Here is a 23,742-nt window from a genome sequence, read left to right on the forward strand (position 1 = left end):
CAGTGACTAACTGAAATACATACATATTTGCAGACATGAGACATCTCAAGTCTTTTATAATTGAAAAGGATCATGAATCAGCTACCACTTTATATATGGAAAAGGGTCTTAAGTATATGTATAATATCATAAGCCTCATGTTAATTTCAGGATTCTTTTTAACGAAATACCTCCAAGTCAAACACTTGTTTTTTAAAATTTTGGCCAGATTTTCATAAGTAATGGTTGCATTCTAGCTATTTAATCAATTATGTAATTGATGTCTTCAATGACATGTCATGCAGAATGTAAAGGAAATCCTCTAAATTCTACATGTGAAAGAATCTTTAAGTATTTTAAAATAGGTTAACTTAAAAAAAAAAAAAAATGTAAAAAATTCAGGCAATTAAATAAAGTAAAAGAAATTGAACAATGTATGAAGATCATTTATATATGAATCAAATACTGTACACCAACCTAAAATCAAATATATGGGCTGGAAAGATGCTTGGAAATAATGGTAATATCCCAAAAATTTGAATACCTATGATACTAAAGCATAGTTGAAATAGAACAGGGCTCTACATAAAACCACATGGCAATAATGTAGTTGTGGGGGTAAAGTGGAAATAAATTTGAGCAAGCAGTGCACATAGGCAAGTATCTTGGCAATTCATATCTTAGGGTTAAGTGCACAAAATGTGGTCTACAAATTAAATCAGACAAAACTGACCCTAGGCAGACCTTCTAGAGATCACCATTCAGTTATGGTCACTGAATCTCAACAAACTGAAGATATTCCAAAGAAGAGCCACTGATTTTAGTCCAGGAAGCAAAACCTGCAAAAGCAGACATGAGAACTCTATTTTCCTTTTTTTGTTTGTTCTTTTCTTTATTCTTTCATTTTTTTCAGATATTTAGGAGATAGCATTGGATAATGGATGCACTGTTAATCACATATTATAATGAAATCCTACAGTAATCATATTCCAATTTTCTTATAGAAGTCAGTCTCACAAGATGTGGTATTGGTGTTCACTAGAAAAACATTTGAATCTTCAGGCATCAGCAAATTACAGTAGATTCTTCACTATCTGGAATCAAATTACACTGAATGCTCAGGTAACTGGACTAATTGGATCAAAAATAAGAAAAAAAAAGAAAAAAGGGAAAAAAAAAAAAAAAAAAAAAAAATTCAGGCAGATAACATCTGAATCACCCCAGCTAAATGTTATATATTACAAATATACATATAACTGTAATCTCTACCAGCATATATTTACCTAGTTGTATTATACGGGAAGGGAGCTATGCAAGTGGTGACCCATCTTTGTATCTTTCAGCATCAAGTTTTTTCTTAAAATCTTGAATAGTGTTTGCACATACTGTTTCTTTGTCTCTACTTGGTTCCAAGTATCTATCACTCTATGTGGGAAGCTATTTTTTTTTTTCAGATCTCTTCTGTGATTATCTTTTTTGGGTTTCTTTTTGTGTCCTCTTATTTTTTTATTGTCCCATTTCAATAAATCATTCTTATCTAAGATTTCCATTCCTTTCATAGTTCTATAGGTAGTTAGTAGGTCTCCTCTTTCCCTTCTTTGTTCCAGAATTGGTAATTCTAATTTGGACAGTCTTTGTTCATATGTCATTTTGGAAAGAGTTGGTGCCAGTTTTGTTGTTGCCCTTTGTATTCTTTCTTTTTTTTATATTCTTTTTGGTACTGGGTGTCCATAGTGTTGCTGTGTACTCCACTTTTGGTCTTATTAGTGTAGTTAAAATGTTTTGAATCATTTCCTTGTCCAAATAGACAAATGCCACTTTTATTAACCTCAATAAATTGTAGGTTTCTCCGACTATTTTACTAATATGCTTGTCTGGTGTCATGTCTTTGCTGATCATCAATCCAAGGTCTTTTTCCGAGTTTACTTTTTTGACCTCTTATTCACCAATTTAATAATCTCTCGATTATTATAATAACCAGACCTGTGTTCCCAATGAAGGAAATAACTGTAACACAGAAGGAAATCAGTGACCAAATAAAAAACCTTGATGTCAGAAAATCGCATGGTCCGGATGGAATTGCAAATTTGATACTGAAAGAATGCATAGAGGAGTTAACAGATAAAATATACAATATAATCAAATGCTCGTTCAAAGAAGGAAAGGTACCACAAGACTGGAAAAATGCAAACATAAGGGAGGAAACAAGAAAAATCCAACTCACTACAGACTGGTCTCCCTAACAAGCACAATAGCAAAAGTATATGAAAAAGTTATCAAAAGTAGATGGGTTAAACATCTGGAAGAAAAAACTATACTGAATCTAAATCAATTTGGATTTAGTCAAGGAAGATCATATACAACAAACCTGATCTGCTTCTATTCGAGACTAATAGAAATAATACAAGAACGGGATGGATGGGCAGACAGTGCCTATCTAGACGTACAAAAAGCATTTGATAAGGTACCACACAAGAAATTAATAAGAAAAATAGAATCAATAGGTGGCATCAGAGGAAAATTATTGGAGTGGATAGAAGACTTCCTGACTGGGAGAAAAATTAGGGTAGTAATTAGAGATAAATACTCAAAATGGGAAGAAATGATAAGTGGTGTCCCACAAGGTTCAGTGCTGGCTCCAATGATGTTTGCCATATATATATAAACAACATGGATGAAGGAGTTGAGTGTTATATGAATTTCTTCGCAGATGATGCAAAAATACTAAAGAAAGTAGAACAGAGGAGGATTGTGAATCATTACAGTCAGACCTGGACAAAATCTAGAAATGGACTCAAAAGTGGGAAGTGAACTTCAATATCAAGAAATGTAGTATAATGGAGTTTGGAAAAAAGTAAAAAGAGAATATAAAAAAATTATAAAATTGGTGAAATATGTCAACAAAAAAGTCGACGAAACTTTCAACCTATGTCAATGAAAGTGACATTTGACTATTTGGATGAAGAAATTATTAAAAAAATATTAGTTACATTAATATGACCAAAACTGGAATACACAGCAACACTAAGGACACCCAGTAATAAAAAGAATATAAAGAAATTAGAAAGAATACAGAGAGCAAAGACAAAGTTGGCACCAGCTCTTTCCAAATTACATACAAAGATTATCCAAATTGGAATTACCAACACTGGAGCAGAGAGGAGAAAGAGGAGATCTACTGACTATAGAATCATGAAAGGAATGGAAATCCTTGATAGGAATGATTTACTAAAATGGTACAATGGAAAAACAAGAGGACACAAAAAGAAACCCAAAAGGGATAACTATAGAAGAGATCTGGGAAAAAAAAAAAAAAAAAAAAATCCCAAACAGAGTGCTGGATACCTGGAATAATTTAGATAAAGAAACAGTGTGTGCAAACACTATTCAAGATAAAAAAAAAAAATGCTGACAGATACAAAGATGGGTCATCACGAGCATAGCCCCCTTCCCATACAATACAACTATGTAAATATGTGCTATCCTTAAGTGGTCCCGTCTGGCAAGAGGATTTGTTCCTCCACCCTTCCCATGCTAAATACAGCTAAAGATAAGTTTAAACTATTAGTCTGAACATACAAGGTATTGTTGGATGATGATTTTTTTTCATGTTTAGCATGTGAAGGATGGAGGAGCATATCTGGGAACAAGACCTCTATAATCTGTGTTCCAAGCAGTCCATTATGGGTGTGGCATATGTTGTGAGTAATCAACCTTAGTACATGCCTCTCTCTCTTATTTCCCAGCTATGTGCTATTTTACTTCTTTATCTTTTTTTTTTAATATTCTGCATATAGTAAAGGTAGTTGTATAGTACAATGAGTTTAACTTTTTGGGATTATAAGAATGATTTCCCACCCCATCCCACCTGTGACATCTTGGCATGGCACCATGAGGAAAAGTGCTGCCATGTGTCATAGAATTTATTCATATCATTATTATAATCCTGAAATGTGAAAAAAAAGCACACTGATGAGAAATAAAAGAGAGAGAGAGAGAGAGAGAGGGATGTATTAAGGTTGATTTGGCAGTGGCTAGTAGTAAATTATGACATATGCCACACCCTGAATACTCCTTGGATCACACAAACTATAGCTGCATTGGCTGTGCACTGGCTTCTTTATATCAGAGGCTAGCAATCAGCTGACAGGCTGCATTTGTTATGGCAGCCAGTGCCATTAGTTTATCTATAGGTCCATACTACAAGGTGTGCTTTTTAAGTAAGTACCGTTTTGAAATTCCGCCGTTGTGGCACAGCGGTCGGCACTTGACACATGTGCGTTGTGTACTGCTATCTCTTGGCTAGCCATAGCCGCTATTATGGAATCATCTGACCGTGTTTAAGTTTGTGAGTATTTGAAATGCCTCCATTTGAGAATGTCGCTGACTATGAAATACACACTGTGACTTGTTTTCTTACTGCTAAAGGCATGAAAGCTGCTGAAATTCATCATCAGGTCAGTGAAGTGTATGGAGAAAACGTTATGAGTGATGGGATGGAGCGGAAATGGGTGAGAACTTTTAAAGATGGCCGTACTAATGTGCAAGATGAGGAACGAAGTGGACGACCTTCACTCATTACTGATGGTTTGGTGCAGAAAGTTGATGAAAAAGTGAAAGAAAACAGACACTTTACAATTTCATCGTTATCTGATCAGTTTCCCGAAGTGTCAAGAAGCGTGGTTTATGAAATTATGACAGAACACTTAAACTATCGAAAGTTATGCTCACGCTGGGTACCATAAATGCTGACAGAGGTTCTCAAAAGCAAACGTTTAGCCAGTTCTTTGACTTTCCTTGAGTGGTATAGCCAGGAAGGGGACCAGTTTTTAAGCCAAATTGTCGCAGGCGACAAAACGTGGGTGGCTACCACGTCTTCCTGTATTTGAAGAAGCATGTGGGTGGTCAGCGCCACGATGACAATGAAGATGTCAAAACAGCTATGTTAATGCGGTTCTCTAATCAGGCAGCAGATTTCTACGAGGATGGTATTCAAAAGCTGGTTGTACGATATGATAAATACCTTAATATTGGTGGAAATTATGTTGAAAAGTAGATTACAGTACAGGCTTTCATGTAAAAATAAAATTGTTACGAAAAGTCTACTCGTTTCATTTATTTCAAAACAATACTTACTTAAAAAACACGCCTCGTATATTATTCTATTTACTACATAACATTTCAATTTTTTTTTGCATTTCAGTTACTATACAAAGACAGGCAGTTTATTATAAAAAAGTTGTAATTCTAATAAACAAAATATCAGTTCTTTCTGTCAATATTCAGCAGTATTCTTCCTGACATCCTGACTGCAATTTCTTCATAATTTTATGCATTTAGTTTTCTATAAGAATAAATACTGAACAACATAAAAACAACTCTATCCAGACTGCCTTAGGTCCCCAGTTGTCCATCTAGTTGATATTTTACTGCATGACAAAATATTAAAAGTGATCTCATGCCCATGAGCTCAATTTTTTTTATACAAATTGGGGATAAAACCTGAAAATGTGTACCTGAGGATGCTAATTCTAAATAAGAAAAAGTTTCTCCATCAGACCTGGAAAATCACAGGTGTGTAGAGAATAACTTCCAACATAGGGATTCAATGGAGGTTTATCAAAAGTAATGTTGACAAGGGACCAAAGATAGGTACCTGCATGTGGTGGTCCTGCAAGATGGACAGTGAAGCTGCCTATTTTCTAAACCCATCTCCCCTCAAGGTGGACAAGGTGCAGGGATGACCAGTCATCCAGGAGGTGCTAAGATAAGAAGGAGGGTGGAGGGGAGTGAAGTGGAGTGTATTCAGGGACGGAATGGGTGGGAATGATTTTATACCTTTTTCTTTTTGGCTACCTCCCTTGTAAGGAGGAAAAAGCTTTGGTATATGTATGTATGTATCTCCTCAACCTCCATCAGGAGGTGCAGCCCTGAGGGGCTGACACTAGCTCTCTGGACTGGGCCCAAGATCTCTATCAACTTCAGCTGTATTTCTTTCACTTCACACATAGAGAGGTAGCAACCAGTAACTGCTTTCCTCTCCCAGTGACATGGAAACAGTCCCACACTGGTAAAACACTGATAACAAACCAAAGTTCCTTCCTGGAGAGAGATGTGGGAGATTCCAAGGACCATTGCCAGCCACTGTGGGCCTACAGGTCTTCACTTAGTGAAACTTGATACAATGACTGACTGAATGAATGTTGACAATGAATGAATCTCGAACACTGAAAAATATAACTAATGAACTAAGCCAATTTCTACAACAGCAGATTTATGGATGTCTATACAGAGGCATTGACTACTTAGTCATGTATAGGAATAGTTGCAGAGGAAACAAAGAAACATATGAAATGTATACAATAAAGTAAGTGGAAGTGAAACACAAGGTGAGACAGGCCAAAAGAAAAGTAGATATGAGGTGGGGTAGGTGTTTGACTTACAATTCTGAAGGGAAGAAAGCAAAAAGAGTGTAAAGAGGCAAGTCAAGCAGAGGAAAGAGGGTGGAAGGAACAGGTGGACAGTTGTTGATGAAAATAAAGCCTGTATGAAAAAGATATACAGAGTATTTCAAAGAAGTTGAGTGTGGAGAACTGGAAGGCACTGACTCCAGTGGAGGATAATGTCAAGAGAGTGACTGTGAAAGAAGAGGAGAACGATGTGGCTACATCAGGTGATTCAAATGGTACTAGGGAGTGATGAAAGGTGGGAGAATACCACAGTTGTGTGGGTGTTGTGAGAAGTGTCTGATAAAGGGCAGAGTAGTTGCAGTGGAGTGATTGGTGAGATTGTTGAACATGTTTATGGGAAGGAAGTGTAACAGTGGACTGGAGGAGTGCATGTATAGTTCCACTACATTAGAGGAGGGGGTTACAAGTATCAATGCAGTAGTGTTAGAGGAATCAGTCTGTTGAGTCAGTAAGGTGTATGGGGATGCATGTTAATTGAAAGGATGTAGGGGAAGGGGTCAGTAGCCATGGGGAGTGGTTATGGCTAATTTTAAGACTGGAGCATTTGGTGACTGAGTTTAGAAAGGTATATGAGAAGAGAATGTTGAGAGTATTCAAGCAAATATAAAATGATGACTACACTACAGACCCACTGTTGATTGGATTAAGAAACAAAAGGAAATACAGATTTCCATATATTTCGATCAATGGCTGTGATCCTCTTCTGCTGAAGAGGATCACAGCCAGTGATCGAAATATATGGAAATCGTCATTTCCTCTCTTTTCTTAATCCAATCAACAGTGGGTCTTTAGTGTATTTATACAAATGTGTTACGACATCACTTGGCAGTGATAAAGTGATGAGATGTTCAAGGTAGGAATGATGGCTGGATAAGGGCATAAAGGGTGAGATGCTTGAGGAAGTAAAGAGTTTTAAGTATTTGAGGTTGCATGTGGCAGTAACGGGAGTGGATGTGAAGATGAGTAAAAAAGGACGCAAATAAATGTTTGGGTGGAATGAAAAGCATTGTGGGAATGATTAAAAAGAAACTATGGCCCTTTTGTTACTACATTCAAGTTAATCTGACATCCACAACCACTAAAATTTGAGCACTTTGAATTACCACTGACAAAATAACATTTGAATCTCATACTGACTACATCATCAGGAAAAGGAGATCACTCTGTCTTCTAGTACACATCTGGCGAGGTCTCAAAGGGAGATCTGACAAACCAGCATCACAATGACCTTCAATTCGCACACATACAGAAATGTCATTTGGGCCAGAAGCTGCAAAAATTCATATCAAACACCTAGAATCTGAGTATCAGAAGTTCCCCAGAGTTGATTAGAACTGACATGAACAACTACCAGCAATTACTGTGTTATTTAAACATCAGCTTATTACATCTCAGACACAAGTAGCTGGCCTTAACATTACTGCATGCCAATGTCACCATGATATGTCTTACATTGCTGGTAGGGTTGATCTTCAGAGTACCTTCAAGGATCATCCAATCTTCAGACTTTCTTCATGATCCTCACTAGAGTAAATATAATGAAAAACCTGTTTTTTACAAGAGCTGTGACCAGGTAAAATTCCTTTCAGTCTTGCCATAGTGGTTTTGATTTGTTCAATAACAGTCATTTTACACCCAACATGCACCTAACAAGCTCTCTGTGACAGACCAGCAAACAAAATAACCATCAACACCCTCCATACATCAGCCCCACACATAAATCCTGCCAAGAGAAGCGAGAACCATACCAACATGCTTATGTTCTAGACACCATCCAGCATTAAAACAATATCAACATAGAATAGGCCTGGCCACAGAATCAAACTGCCCTAGATGCAACCACCACACAGAAGACAGTGAACATACTGCCCTACAATGCCCTATACAAACAATCCCCAGACAGCAACATAAAATTTCTTCCCCGAGTGATTTATGGGCTCACCCAAAAGCCATAGCCAATTACAAGAGAGACCTAGGGCAATAAACTGATTAAATGTACCACATCCACACACATTTTATGATCCAATTACTAAGATTCTGGTCTGAGTCCTCCCAGACCCTCTTAGGCCTTGACCTCTTGTGGTGATGGTGGTGATGATGGTGATGATGATGATATGGTTTAACATGGTGGTGGTGATGATGGTGATAATGGTGATGGTGATGATAATGATGATGGTGGTGGTTATAATGATGATGGTGGTGGTTATAATGATGATGATGATATGGTTTAATGTCACAAACTTCCCCATAATGGGAGGCTAGGATGTACCCCTTTCTGAGGACTTTGTAGCATGGAATTTAATGAACCATGCCCTTGGTTTAACTTTGCTGGTGGCAGGATTCGAACCGCCATCCCCTCAACCTTTGCTCCAAGTTACAACACCCTAACCCACTCGTAGAGGGAAACTAGAGAATGGATGATCTCTTGTCCCCACACTATGCTGTATTTTGTTGGCTTTCATGACATGCAAAATGGCAGAATTATCCCATCACAGGGTGATCAGGAAAAGGTGGAGTCATAGAAGTGGCAAAGGACAGGTTAAAGGGAACAGCAAGCACCATTTTTTGTCAGATATTGGTTGCACAAAAAAACAGAGGCAATATAGTATGAGTATCTCAGATATCAATTTGATCACTTTACTTTGACCACTACTACCACTCCTCGTTTAACGACCTACTCGGTTAACGACAACGCGGAGTAACGACGGGCTTTATGACAGACCAATATTCGTTTAACGTAAATCTCCTGAAGTTACGACGTCGTGTACGATAAGTTGGCTGAGGCAAATTTGTATGATGTTATAAATGAACTTGTACGGTGGATATTAGCTGTGAGGTAAAGTGTTCTGAAGCTTAGGTCTACATTACCATCCTGCAAGCTGCAAAAACTACCTGGGGTACAGTATATACCGGTATTGGTAAATTTTTAGTTTCGACCATGGGCGCAATATAGCAATAGAAAATTAATTATTAATTTTGTAAATTATAATGTATCAACGTAATATGCAATTTTGTGAGTGGAAATAAAAAAACAAAAAAGGTGCTAAAACAGATTTCGTAAGTAACGAAGTCGTGTCGGACGAATGGTATGCCATGTTTGTTATGATAGATGCCGACGTCGAAGAAATGAAAGGATGATAAATTCGTCTAACCTAAACTAACCTAACCTGTGTTTGATAAATCATTACCTGCAAATTAAATGTCATCCGGCTCGTCATCGTTGTCGTCGTCGTGAGAGACGTTGGCGGGCTTTTCAACCACTCTCTCAGCTTGCGGGGTATACAAAGTTCTTACAGCTTGAAGGAAGGAATGTATCTCCGCTCCATAACATTCCTTCAAGAAAATATACCTGGCGAGGTACTGTCGGAAGTACTGAGGCCGTCAATTTACAGATAAGATGGCGTCCCGATCCTATGCTACTGACTTCATTCATTAGCATATTTGCTTGTAGCAAGGTATTTTCTATTTTCATTTCCGCCCATAAAATTGCATATTACATTGATACATTTTAATTTACAAAATTAATAATTAATTTTCTATTGCTATATTGCGCCCATGGTTGAAACTAAAAAAAATACCCCGATATTTAATATAGAATGTCAGCATACGCGGATTTGGTCATACACGGTAATTTCAGGAACCTAACCACTGCGTTATTTGAGGGCTTTCTGTACTATCAAAACAGTAAATAAAGCTTTAATGTACTGTATAAAAAGAGGGAAAATACATGAAAATAAAGATACATGTATTGCTGGACATTGTACATACAGTACATGTACGTATATGTATACACTTTGGCTTAACGACCAATTCGGTTAACGACGGCGATGCTGGTCCCAATTGTCGTTGTTAAACAAGGAGTGGTTGTACTTATGATTTCAACAAAGTGATAGTTCCAACTGCTTCTGTTAATTCCACAACATTGCAGACCATTAAAAACATCTAGATTATGAGGTTAAGTCATTCTAATGTTAACACTGGTATCTAGCACCTTCAACAGAGCAACATTGCTGATCATTGTTTAAAACATACAACTGCTGAGGGAGAACCCAGGAGTGAAAACCCAGTAACCTGACAACTTCCATCCTAGGTCCTGCCCCTAGAGCAGAGGTTCTCAACCCTTTGATCCATGTACCCCATACTTATGTGTTGCTGTTCTTTAACCTCCTGGAGATCAGTTCAACACTGGATAGAATCAGTAGGCATTCACTAAATACCACTAATCTTTAGAATGTGGCCCCAATTGTAAAACTCTGCGCTTCTAGAAGGGTCCATAGACCCCAGGTTGAGAACTACTGACAAATTGTATCAGGTCTCAATCAGAATGAAGTCTACAATTTAGGTTTCTATTGTAAAGAAGTAACATAACAAGAGAAATGGGTTTCACTTTGATTATGCCTGGTGTCAACAACAGCTTCACAAAACTCTTCTGCCCAAGTATATACAGTTATGTAATTCATTTTGGCTCTGGCCACCATGTAAATCCTTTAGTACTTTATTCTGGCTTTTCTACCACAATGTACTTTTTTGTAACTCATTCTGATTACTGCCAATTTTTTTTTTACCTGAAAGAAGTGCTCACTATAATTTTATTGATACACTTTTTTCATAATAAATATTAATGGTTCCCTCACTAAACTCCTGTTCATCACATTGCTTATCTGCCATCATAAGGCCGAATGACAAGCAATATGCCAAAAGGCATGGTAAAAAGTGAGAAGTTTCATTCTGGCTACTGCCATGCAATTTTATTCAGCTAAATCATTTACTGTGCAAAGGTTGATAAGCACAAACAAGTTTATATCAATCTTTTAAATATGATAATAACAACAGTCACTTCAAGAATTACCAACAGGAAACCTGTAACCCCACAGTAGCCAATACTGATCCTAAGACCCTCCAACAAAGCTCTCTGAGAGTGATGGTGAAATAGAAGGTATAAATGGCCTTTCACAGTTGCCATACACCCACTACTCATGACCACATGATAGCTTTGGCATTTGAATGTGCTCAATGAGATGAACCTAGTAATTGTGGATACATTTACATGACTAGTACAACAAGCTGCAGGTAATGTGAAATGTCATCACCCCACACCATTAAATAACATAATGCCCAAATGATCTTTACCCATCTTTCAAACCAGCAATGGGTACCTGCATGCAGTGGTTCTGTGGGGCAGAAATCTGAACAAGTCATCTTACTGCCCACTGTCTTAAACCAGTCAACACTCCCACCTCCACATGGAGCCAGGACCATCAAGAGCCATTTCAGGCCCTAGGGCAGCAAGCATTAAGGATCCCCATTTCAAGTGGCAAAACATTACATAAAGCTGGATTAAATAGAATCACACCATTGTTGACATACCTAATCCACATAGACAACTTTATAAAAACAGCAGCTCTAGTTATGTAAACCCCTAGTTACATCCATAATAATTTTTTTGCACACCCTAGACACCTGATTCCTGGAGCTGCAGCCTGTTAACATCCATTCAACCAGACAAGGCTCAGCATCTCTATAAACTGTGATCACACTTCCTCCACTTTCCCACACAAGGAGGGCTACTAACTGATGATTGCTCACCTCCTCCTTCCACTTCTGCAATCCAGTGACACAGAAATAATCCCAAACTAATACAACAGAGAGAAGTCCAATATTCCTTCCCAAGACCTATGATTGGGCTCAAAGACCAACATCAGTCACCGCGGGGCTGTGGATTTCCAGTTAATGAAACTTAAGACCACAACTATTACTATCCATTTTTCAAATGGCCAAGATCTCCCACACTCCATACACAGTGTATATTAGACAGAAAAATAGACAGAGACTGAGACAGAAAGAAAGAGAAAGAGAGAGAGAGAGAGAGAAAGAGTGTGTGTGTGATTCACCACTGTCTTGGATCATCTGTTGGACTTGTGATTACTGGCTATTTCCCTCCCGGAAGAGAGCTCAGAGCTCATATATGACCAACCTATGGGTATATATGACCAACCTATGGGTAATGTTGTGACCTTACATGCACACACACCCCAAACACCTCACCCACAAGAGGTGGAGTAACGATTTGCAGTGCAACGATACTGAAATTACCTCAGCCCTGGGTGAGATTTGAATCTGGACCACCATAGTGGTGGCCACAAACGCTACAAACTATAATAAATCATTGCCTCTTGCCGTGTCTAGTTTGCTCTTAAATTCATATATGGTTTTTGCACACACTATTGTTTCATCCAGTTAGTTCCTAGTGTCCACCACTCTGTGTGGAAAACTGTTCTTCTTCAGATCTCTTCAATAACTATCTTTTTTGAGTTTCTTTCCATGTCCCCTTGTGTTTCTCTTGTCCCAATTTAATAAGTCCTCTCTATCAAGTATTTCTGTGTCCTTCATGATTCTATAGATGGTCAGTAGGTTGCCTCTCTCTCTTCTTTGCTCCAAAGTTAGTAACTCTAATCTAGCCAGTCTCTCTTCATATGACAAGTTTGAAAGTGCTGGAGCCATTTTTGTGGTTGCTCTCTGGATTCTTCCAATTTTCTTTATATTCTTTTTGGTACTGGGTGACTATAATGTTGCTGCATATTCCAGACTATGCCATATTAGTGTGACTAATATTTTTTTAAATAATTTCTTTGTCCAAATAGGTAAATGCCACTTTTACTGATCTTAGCAAATTATAGGATTCTCCAACAATTTTGTTTATTTGTTTATCAGAGGCCAAGTCGTTTGAGATAAACTCCCAGATCTTTTTCAGATCCCACTTTCTTTACTTCCTTAGTTCCACTTGTAAATTGTCCTGATATTCTATTTCTACTTTTTCTGAACTCCATTATGCTACACTTCTCAATGTTGAGGTCCACTTCCCATTTTTGACTCCATTTCCAAACCTTGTTCAAGTCTCCCTGTAGTGATTCGCAATCAGTTTCGGTTTTCACTTTCCTCAACAATTTAGCATCATCTGCAAAGAAGCTCATGTAACATTCCACATCATCATCCATGTCATTCACATAAATAGTGAACATTATTGGAGCCAATACAGATCCTTGCAGAACTCCACTAATCACCTCCTTCCAACCTGAATATTTTTCTCTGAGTACTACTCTCATCTTTCTACCATTCAGGAAGTCCTCCATCCAGTTTAGTAGGTTGCCTTGTATCCCTCCTATGTTTTCCATTTTTTTTTTTTTTTTTTTTTTTTTTTTTTTTTTTTTATATAATTTTTTGTGTGGTACTTTGTCAAAGTTTTTTTTTAAGTCCAAGAAAGCACAATCAGCCCATCCATCCCTTTCTTGTATTATATCTATTAGTCTTGAGTAAAAACAGATTAAATTTGTGGTATATGATCTTCCCTGTCTGAACCCAAATTGTCTTGAGTTTATTATATTGTTGTCAGAAAAGGAGTAAAAGAGAGTGAGGAAGAATGGAAGGACAGGAGGAAAGTGGAAGGTAGAGATAGAGAAGAGGAGAGAGAGGAGAGAAAAAGGATACTAATGATGGACAAAATAGGGAAGAGAGGGAAGGAGGGAGGAAATGAGAGAACAAGAAAAGACTAAAGAAATGAAAAGAGTGGGAGTGTTTGAAAATATGAGAAAATGGGAAGACAAACTATAATAAATCATTGCCTCTAAGTTTCACAGACAGGAAACCTACATCATCACAACAGCTGGTGATGGTTGGGCCTCCCACAAATTTCTCTGAGAAGGTTGGACTGTTGCCTGTGTTGCACCAGTGTGGTATGCTTATATGCCACCTGCATATAACAGTGGGAGGGGAGTGGTTACCACATGTCAGCCCTCCCCATGAGAAAAGATGGCGGGAAAAAATGAAATAAAAAAATTAATCAATTTATATATCCCAAGTCTGGTTTGTACACAAGGGTCACGTACCTCCAAGAGGAGCCAAGGGTGTTGTCAGGGTTTGAAGGCAGGTGGACAAAAATTAAAAAACGAGATATGGCAAGTGGGATGTAAGGTAGATGACCCAATAAACATAGTTCAATGACATGCTCTCCCCTTGTACATCTCATCACCTTACTTTTGCCCACATTTACCATCAAGTTTCTCCTCTCACATACACCCCCATACTCTACTACTAGGTGCTACCTTAGAACCTCTTCTCTCTCTCTCTCTCTCCACACACACACACACAAAACCGGGTAAGTGGCAAATATATATCAAACTAGGAAATGAATGTTTAAAAATATGCAGGGAAGAAAAAAGAAACCATGAAAAAGACATAATAGACAAATATAAGGATCAACCAAAATTATTCTACAGATATGTAAATGGTAAATTAAAAAATAAACAGGTAATAGTGAAACTATGTCAAGGGAATACAGAATATATAGAAGATATAGAGATGGCTGAAATTATAAACAAACATTTCAAATCTGTATTCATAAATGAAAATACACAAAATTGGGATGAAGGAAAAGGAGAAAGATCCCCCCCAATGAAAGAAATAATTGTGACACAGAAAGAAATACGGGATCAAATGATAAAACTCGATGTCAGAAAATCACACAGCCCAAACGGAACTGCAAGCTGGATACTAAAAGAATGTATAGATGAACTAATGGACAAAATATATAAGATAATAGATTGCTCACTCAAAGAAGGAAAGGTACTGCAAGACTGGAAAAATGCCAATATTGTGCCAATCATAAAGGGGGAGATAAGGAAGACCCAACAAACTATAGACTGGTCTCCTTTACAAGCACAATAGCTAAAATATGTGAAAAAGTCATCAAAAGTAGGTGGACTAAACATTTAGAAAAAACAATATACTGAACCCAACACAATTTCATTTTAGACAAGGAAGATCATGTGCCACAAACTTGCTTTGTTTTTATTAAAGGTTAATATATATGTACACTTTAAACCCACTATCGGAGAAATAATATCAGAAGCACAGGAAAACCATATATAATAGATATAATGCAAGAAAGGGACAGATGGGCAGATTATGCTTTCCTGGATTTACAAAAGGTGCTTGATAAAGTTCCACACAAAAAGCCGTTAAGAAAACTCAAAACAACAAGTGTACAAGGAAAATTATTGAAATGGATGGAAGATTTCTTGCATGGGAGAAAAATGAGGGTGGTACTTAACCCCTTCCATACGGTGATGCCTACGTAGGCATCATGAGGAGCAAGTGGGTACGCGAGGCTGCCATATTGGTGTCTCGATTATATTTATTGTAGTTGTACCTGCGTGACCCCCATACTCTGTAAACTGGCTTCATCATATTTTCTATGGTTATCAAAATTCACGGGTGAAAGAGAGAATGATCGATACAGCGGTGACTTTATTTTTTATAATGCGAGTATTATGATGCAACATCGTACGTCTGGCAGCTAATGCTGCCCGCGAGATTTTGGCCCGGAGTGAAGTGGTTAAGAGAGTAAAAAATCAACCTGGGAAGAAATGATAAGTGGAGTCCCACAAGGTTCAGTATCAGCTCTGACAATGTATGATATATATATATATATATATATGTATGTATGTATATATATATATATATATGTATGTATATATATATATATATGAGATGGATGAAGGTGTGGAATGTTACATGAACTTCTTTGCAGATGATGCAAAACTACTAAAGAAAGTAAATACAGAAAAGGCATATACTGGAAGATCATCAACCTGGATCAGCTGCGTCACTTAGAAGTAGTGATGATCCTTTTATGCTGGTTGAACCAAGATGTAATCTTCAAATGGGATTTAGGGCCTTCAGGACATCTGCCCCAAGGCTATTTAATCGACTTCCCAGAGAGATAAAGGAAAGTAATAATGTTGATACTTTCAAGAAGAAATTGAAAACGTACCTATTTAGTGATTGTTACACTCAAGACATGCAAATTAGTGAGTTTTATAAAGTATAATAAATTATCACTGATGATATAAGGTGCGATTCCCAGAACATTGAAAAGATGGAGTGGGAGTCAAGAACACACAAAAGTAAAAAGTAAAAACACTGTGAATCACTACAGAGAGACCTGGACAAAGTCTGGGAATGGAGTCAAAAGTGGGAAGAGAAAAAAAAAAAAAAAAAAAAAAAAAAAAAAAAATCAGGACAATATAAAATTGGTACAAAGGAAGTAAAGAAAGTTTACTCTGAAAAGGACCTAGAAGTAATTATCAACAAGGACATGTCCCCAGACAAGCACATAAACAAAATAGTTGGCTAAACTTACAATTTACAAAGACAAATAAAGGTGGCTTTTAATTACTTGGATGAAGTAATGGAAAAAAAAATATTAGTCACACTGAGAGGACCAAGATTGGAGTATGCTACAACACTATGGACACCCAGTACAAAAAAGAATATAAAGAAATTAGAAAAAATCCAAAGAGCAATGACAAAGATGGCACCAACCTTTCAAAATTGACATATGAACAAAGATTGTCTAACTGGAACTACCAACCCTGGAACAAAGAAGAGAAAGAGGAGAGCTATTGGTCATTTACAGAATCATGAAAGGCATGGAAGTCCTTGACAGAGAATGTTTATTAAAGTGGAATAAAAGAAAAACTAGAGGTCATGAAAAGAAACTCAAAAAGGATAGTTATAGATGATATATGAAGAAAAGAAAAGAAAGAAAAAAAAAAAAATCCACACAGTGGTGGATGTCTGGAACAAATCAGACAAAATAATAGTGTGTGCAAACACCATACAAGAATTTAAGAACAAACTAGATGTTGAAAGATACAAAGACGGGTTACTATGAGCATAGCTCCCCTTCCCGTATAATACAACTAGGTAAATACATACATCCTGGAACAAAGAAGAGAAAGAGGCAATCTATTAGCCATTTACAGAATCATGAAAGGCATGGAAGTCCTTGACAGAGAAGACTTATTAAAGTGGGATAGAAGAAAAACAAAGGACCATGAAAAGAAACTCAAAAAGGATAGTTATAGAAGATCTAAAAAAATAAATAAATAAATAAATAAATAAATCCACAGAATGGTGGATGTCTGAAACAAATTATATGAAATAATAGTGTGTGCAAACACCATACAAGAATTTAAGAACAAACTAGATGTTGTGAGATACAAAGATGGGTCACTACATAGCTCCCCTTCTTGTATAATACAACTAGGTAAATATATACACACACACAACTCTGAACTAGCCTTAAATTATCTTCTCTTTCCATTCCCATTCTTCACAAATGCTCAACTATAAAAACTTTTGCACACCAATAATATTAATATACATAGCACACAAATACAAGCTCAAAAAAAAAATGCAACTGGCAATACACTTTAAGAAGCATACAGCTAGAAACTATACTGACTTACAAGGGAAAAAAAAAAAAAAAAAAAGAGAAGAAATAAAGCATGCAACTAGCAACACACTGTGACTGCCAACTTACGGAGCAATGATGGCGCGTGCTGGACCATGGGAAAGGTGGGCATTGTTTAGCCAATCATCCAACTGACGATCCAAGTCTTTGGCTGTAATAATAGATGACTGGTGAGTCCTGGTACCATACAGTTTTGCATGGGATCAAAGGTATGGGAAGTATAAAAAATTGGTGGCAAGTACATTTTACAAATGATTAGGTTACAGCCATGTCATCAAAATATTCATGCTAATGACAATAACTATGAATATATCTTTTTATATACTTTCAACCTAGTCTATGTCTCTGTCTAAATAACCAAGGCCTTTGTCTGCCTGAACAAGCATGGCTTGCATCTGTCAGAACAAGACTGGCCTATATCTGTTTAGACAAAATCTACAACAAAAAGGTGTTTTTAGTAGCAAACATGATAAAATAGTAAGTGCCCAGTTGCAAACATGGTATAATACAATAAGTTTTTAATGGCAAATAAACAAAAATACAGCAATGGTATCAGAATACATACATGACTAGCATAATGAAAGACATAATACGGCAAACAAGGATATGTGCAATTCAACTATTAATCTTGTATTTTCCTTGTATTCAATCAATCTGTTGCCCCTAGTCTCTTTTACAGAAGACCCATCAGCTTCAGGAAATTGGCAGTAACCACCAGGTGGACTATATGTCCCTTAGGGAGGACATATTGTGTTGCTGTCTTAGGATTGTTTGTGTAATATGAGATGTTCTGTCTCTTCTGCGTGGTGGTTGCATCTGGGGCAGTTTGAATCTATGGCCAGGTCTAGTCCGTGTTGGTACTGTCTTAATGTTATATGGTGTCCTGAGTGCTGGCATTCCAGTGTGGTTCTTGTCAGGTGTGGGAGGCTTTGTTTGTGAATTTGTTTGGGGGATGTTATTGGAGTGTTAAATTTGGCAGTCTTTCTTGAAGGGCTTGTTTAGTTATCTGTGTGTGTACATGTTTCTGTGTGGATGTTTTGTGTGGTATATGTGGTAAGTTGTTATAGATATTTGAGTAGTATGCTGCTGGAGTGGATTCTATTGCAATGTGTTGGTAATACTTGTGAGATGCAGTGTGAAGGGTGTGCAATGTTTTGGGTTCTGGCGTAGAATGTGTTCCTGGGTGGGGTGGTTTTGGTGCATCCTGTTATTATACTAGCAATTTATGATGCTAGGGCTACTAAGCACAGTGTTAGACTCTGGAAACATGTCAAACCTGGAAGGTATAGTGCTTGGCCTCAGAGTTAGTTTTTCAGGATCAGAATATATGGCACTGATCCTTTAATCAGATGTGTAAGATTCAATTGATGGTTAATTACATTGGTTGGAAAATAAGCAGATTCACTGAATCAAGACACGATAGTTTCAAGGAGCTTTGAATGCAAGGTAAAATTCCAGATATCCACTTTTTTTTTTTTTTTTTGCTCTTATTTATTTTGATTAAATGAAGCGGCCTTGCTGTGGATGTGCTGTGTCTTGCGACACTGCTTCTGACCCAGGGCGGTGGGCAAGGTGCAGGGATGACCCGTCATCCAAGAGGTGCTCAGATGAGAGGGAAGGTGGGAGGGTGGGAGGGGTGTGGTGTGTATTTAGGGATGAAATGGGTGGGAGTGTTTTTATGCCTTTCCCTTTTTGGCTACCTCCCTTGAAAGGGGGAAAAAGCCTTGGTATATGTATGTATGTATTTATTTTTAAAAATTAGAGGGGTGGTAAACACCCTTGTTACCATATAGTTTATATATTTTCTTTCCTCCTCCTCCCCTAAAATCTCTGATTCCTATTTGTTAGTAAGATTTTATAAGACACACATAAAACAAAAGGCCTTTCCCTCCTTTGGTGCCCCTGGATTCAAATTATTCTGTGCTAATAACACAGTTTGGTGATTAACCTTTGTAGTGACTACAGTATATATAAAAAGGACTGTAGTGAAAATTGTTATGTTTGTTATGAGCATCAACTGGAAAAACTTGTACTTAAGTTGGTAAACAAGCTTGTTGGCTCAACATTGGAACAAACCTTGTTATCAGCCTGGATCAGCCAATGGAAGTACAAAGTATATATTTTTAATAATCATCTCTCACTTGGTTAATTTACTTCTCCTAATAAGAATTTAATACTTTCTATTAAACACATTTTTTGTTTAGGTTCCTTCTATATATGATTATGCTTTTAACCTATTTGTTTTTCCTTATAATTATGAAGACATTCACATTAGTCTGCATTTTACTATAAACAGACTATCCACAGCAGCTAGTGAGTCATTAAAAACAAAAGTAATCCTTTAATTTCTCAAAACATACCTTTCACCAAGGGATTTCTATTTCTTTACTAATTTTTCTTTTCTACATATGGAATCCATATTGATTTAACAGATGCATTATTATGGGCAGTAATATACATAGGAATCATTTCAACACTGAATATATTGTTCTGCATTCAACTTGATACCTTTCACTTCCTTTTAATGAAGTCTAATTATATCATTTTCACAGATTTCTATTTCCTTTAATACTCTTTGCCTTAAATATCCATATTTTTTTCTGGTATTTTCTTGGTTAGCTTGGTCCTCCTTTTCATAAGAAATTTACAATTTCTTTACACTTCACAATTCTGCACACCAGCAAATTCATGATCACCAGTACCATGAGAACATTGGAATACTATAAGAATCATATATATCTTTTAGTCAAACCACCAATACTTCACAGACACTATTTGAAAAGATTAAAATCACTTTATAGTCCATGTAACTGCACATAAATACTCTCCCAAAATATGATCTATCTATTCTGCCCACTCTTTCATTTACTTCCTTTCTATGATGATTTTCAGACACAACCATAAATGCAATTTGCTTATTCACAAAATCACTCACGAAATATACTTTATTCTCCATATATTTCTATTTTGCATGTCCATCTCTATTTTCTAATTTTGTCATTGGTGAAGTCAGTTCTTTCAGTCTTCAAAAAATATATATATTCACTCAATGGCACTTTACTCTCAATTTCCTCAGTTCTATTATTTTTGTGTTAGCACTGTCTAAACTCTTTACTTATGAGTATCTATGTGGGTAAAGGCATTGGATAGAAGTGTCTGAAGCAAGGAAAGGAAAGGGCAAAAGACATAGTGTGAATGGAGAGATTGCAAATGACTGAGAAAGTTAAGTGGCCTCAAGGGATTTCTTCTCCTCTACTCTGTTTATCTCTTGAGTGGATGGGGGTGAGGGGTCACTATGTAATGAAGGGGTCACTATGTAATGAAGATGTGGAGGTTAAACTATCTTTAACTGTCTAGCCCTGATGTGGAGGTGCTATTTCTGATTGTATTACCTCTGATCTGAGCAGTAGCAAGGAACAAGGACAACCCTTCATTCACAAGAAGCTCTGATGGGAGGGACAACAAATGGATTTGTGGCTGGGTGTGGAGTGGGTGTATCCTTTGATTCAGCCACCCACTTTATAAGAGCCTTTTGATGTATGTGTGTACCTGCTTAAATTCCTTTCGAGTGAAACAAAAAACACACTTTCCTTTCACTTATTATACTTTATATCATATTTGGTTTGGAATGAAAGAATTCACAATTTCTCTTTGATATACTTAAGGCCAGTGAATCTTAACCTTTTTAATACCACACCCCCTCTAGGAGCTGTTCTTTTCCTCCACGCCCCCTTGCATCAATAGACAAATTTCACTCCCAGATTTAAATAGAAAATAAAAAACAATGCCTTTTTGTCCATTTATTAACCACTTCTACTTTTCCCTAAGGCTCGCGTCCCCCCTTGAAAATCACTTACACCCCCCCGGTCACTAACTTATGTTCCTCCAGAATGAATTCCAAATGGCCACAACAGATGCAAGTCTTCTAAAATGTAAACCTGCATTCACATTCTAAGTTCTCTATTGGTGCTTTTCCATGAGTACATACACATCAAAGCACAATTTCAGGTAATTCATGCATGGTTGCATCTCCAAAATACTCCCATATTGAACGTATATACTTTTCCTTGCACCAGGCACTGTCTGAACACCACTTGACACCATCCCTCCTCTTATTATCCTTGCTTTCTGTCACCTGACCCCAAAAACACTCCATTCAAGTAGCCAGAGGGCTAGTATCTCTGCACCCCTATATGGTGCTACTGGACGTTTCAAATTTATACCTGGTGTACCAACAAAACACATGACCTACTGTCACAACAGCTAACAAAAGCAATGTGTTGATGTAGTTCTATTATGTCTTCTTGTGGTTATCAAAATAACTTTCCTCTGCGACCACTTGGAATTGGCCGTGACAGAACGAAAAAATACCCCCAATCTACTATATTTACATAATTTCTGCAGCCTAGGTTTACTTACTCCTTCATCCCTAGTTACTTAGTGAACATCCACTCTAAGCTATTTCACCAAGTTCTAAAATTCAAATACTAACTCATTTACTTTAATTTTGTGAGTTCTTAAGGTTTCTTGAGATCTGCATCATAAAACTCCCATGTTATTTTCTCAAGGCTTAGTAGATGCAGCAAGCTTTGCATTTCATAACTCTTGCTTACCCTGTGACACAGAAAAATTTAGAGTCAAAATTTTCAGTAACAAGTCTTTACTGATATACTGACCCAATGAGAAATGACCTTTCATTTCCATATATATAAATTTAACTAACAATTACTGTATCTACTGATTATCAGCTAACAATGAGGTTTGGAAATAATGCAGTTTCATGAGATACATTTTTCTACTATAGTATCTACCAGTCTATATAGAATTTTAATTAGCCTATTGTTCTATTCACTACCAAAAAAACACAATCCCTTAGACTTATTATAGCTAACAAGACAAATTTGAACTCTATGTCATTCGATAATACATCAACACTTTCTACATATTTCTCTGCACTGGTTACATGTTACATAATGAATATCACTAAAATTACCAATATCACTACTCTTATCAAAGACAGAATGAGAACAACTATATATTCTATAATTTCAAAAAATCAGGAAGTTATACCCAGCAACTTCCTTCTTATGACCTTCACCTATCATGACCCCAAGGCATGTCTAGCTTGACCTACATTAGCTTACTGTTGGCATGAGACTTACTCCAACATATGAACTCACTCATATAAGTTGGAATAAATTATATCAAAGAACTTGTATATTTATACATATTATTTTTCACTCAGAAAGAGAAATGAAAATAAACAAGCTGATGATACTTTTGAAAGGAGACCACATGAAAATTCTACTAGATGGAGTACATGCTTTCTTCCAAAGCTGCATGTTTTTTTTAAATTCTCTGTCATTCAAATATCAACCCTACCCTTGTAGTTTAAGGTCAATGCATCCATAGCTGGACTATCATATGATGTTTCCATTATCTACCTCTACTTATTTATCTACCTTCATATGGTTACCAAACTTTGCACATAACACTTCCTAACCTGAATCAGAGTACCAGCTGCCCGCATGAGAGGCACGGCGGACCGACATTTTTACACCAATTTTGGAGATATTTTAGTCTTCAGCAATAGACGGAACCCGAACAAAGCTCTCTACAGCTGACGGCCGATCTCAAGTGAACCATTCAAGAAGAAGGTCGATGTAAACAAAGCAGCTAGAAACAAAATAGCATCGTTTAGATTAATTTAAATACTCATATTATGACTTTACTCTGTCTACCAAAGAGAAGTAGTTTTTGATAATGATTTCAAAACATATCTATGGTTTCTACACAGACATGCACTTGTAATAATTTTGAGTTTCTTCGATGTTTTTGTGAAAGTAGTCTTGCGAATGAATGCACGTCGGTAAATTCTAAAGGTGATACTTGGAATCCCATCTTTTGAGCACAATTGTATGTATTATGGTAATGAAATACTCCCAAATATGTCAGTTGAATGATGGTACAACAAGCCCG

The 23,742-nt window shown here is 36.9% G+C and overlaps 1 protein-coding gene across 1 annotated transcript in view; it reads right to left on the reverse strand.

Annotated features, from left to right (window-relative positions):
* The window catches only part of LOC143039936 (protein MEMO1), a 72,638-nt gene extending 49,227 nt beyond the window's left edge, over positions 1–23,411 (reverse strand). Inside the window, exons 1-2 of the mRNA XM_076210384.1 lie at positions 23,267–23,411; positions 17,833–17,914 (exon numbers count right to left, since the gene is read on the reverse strand). Of these exons, the coding sequence (XP_076066499.1) occupies positions 17,833–17,914; positions 23,267–23,315 (131 nt within the window). The 5' untranslated portion in view covers positions 23,316–23,411. The remainder of the gene's footprint in view (positions 1–17,832; positions 17,915–23,266) is intronic.
* Between the last annotated feature and the right edge of the window lie 331 nt (positions 23,412–23,742).

This window comes from Oratosquilla oratoria, chromosome 27 (assembly GCF_046742065.1).
Source record: "Oratosquilla oratoria isolate Oo_2021 chromosome 27, ASM4674206v1, whole genome shotgun sequence".
Lineage (NCBI taxonomy): Eukaryota > Metazoa > Arthropoda > Malacostraca > Stomatopoda > Squillidae > Oratosquilla > Oratosquilla oratoria.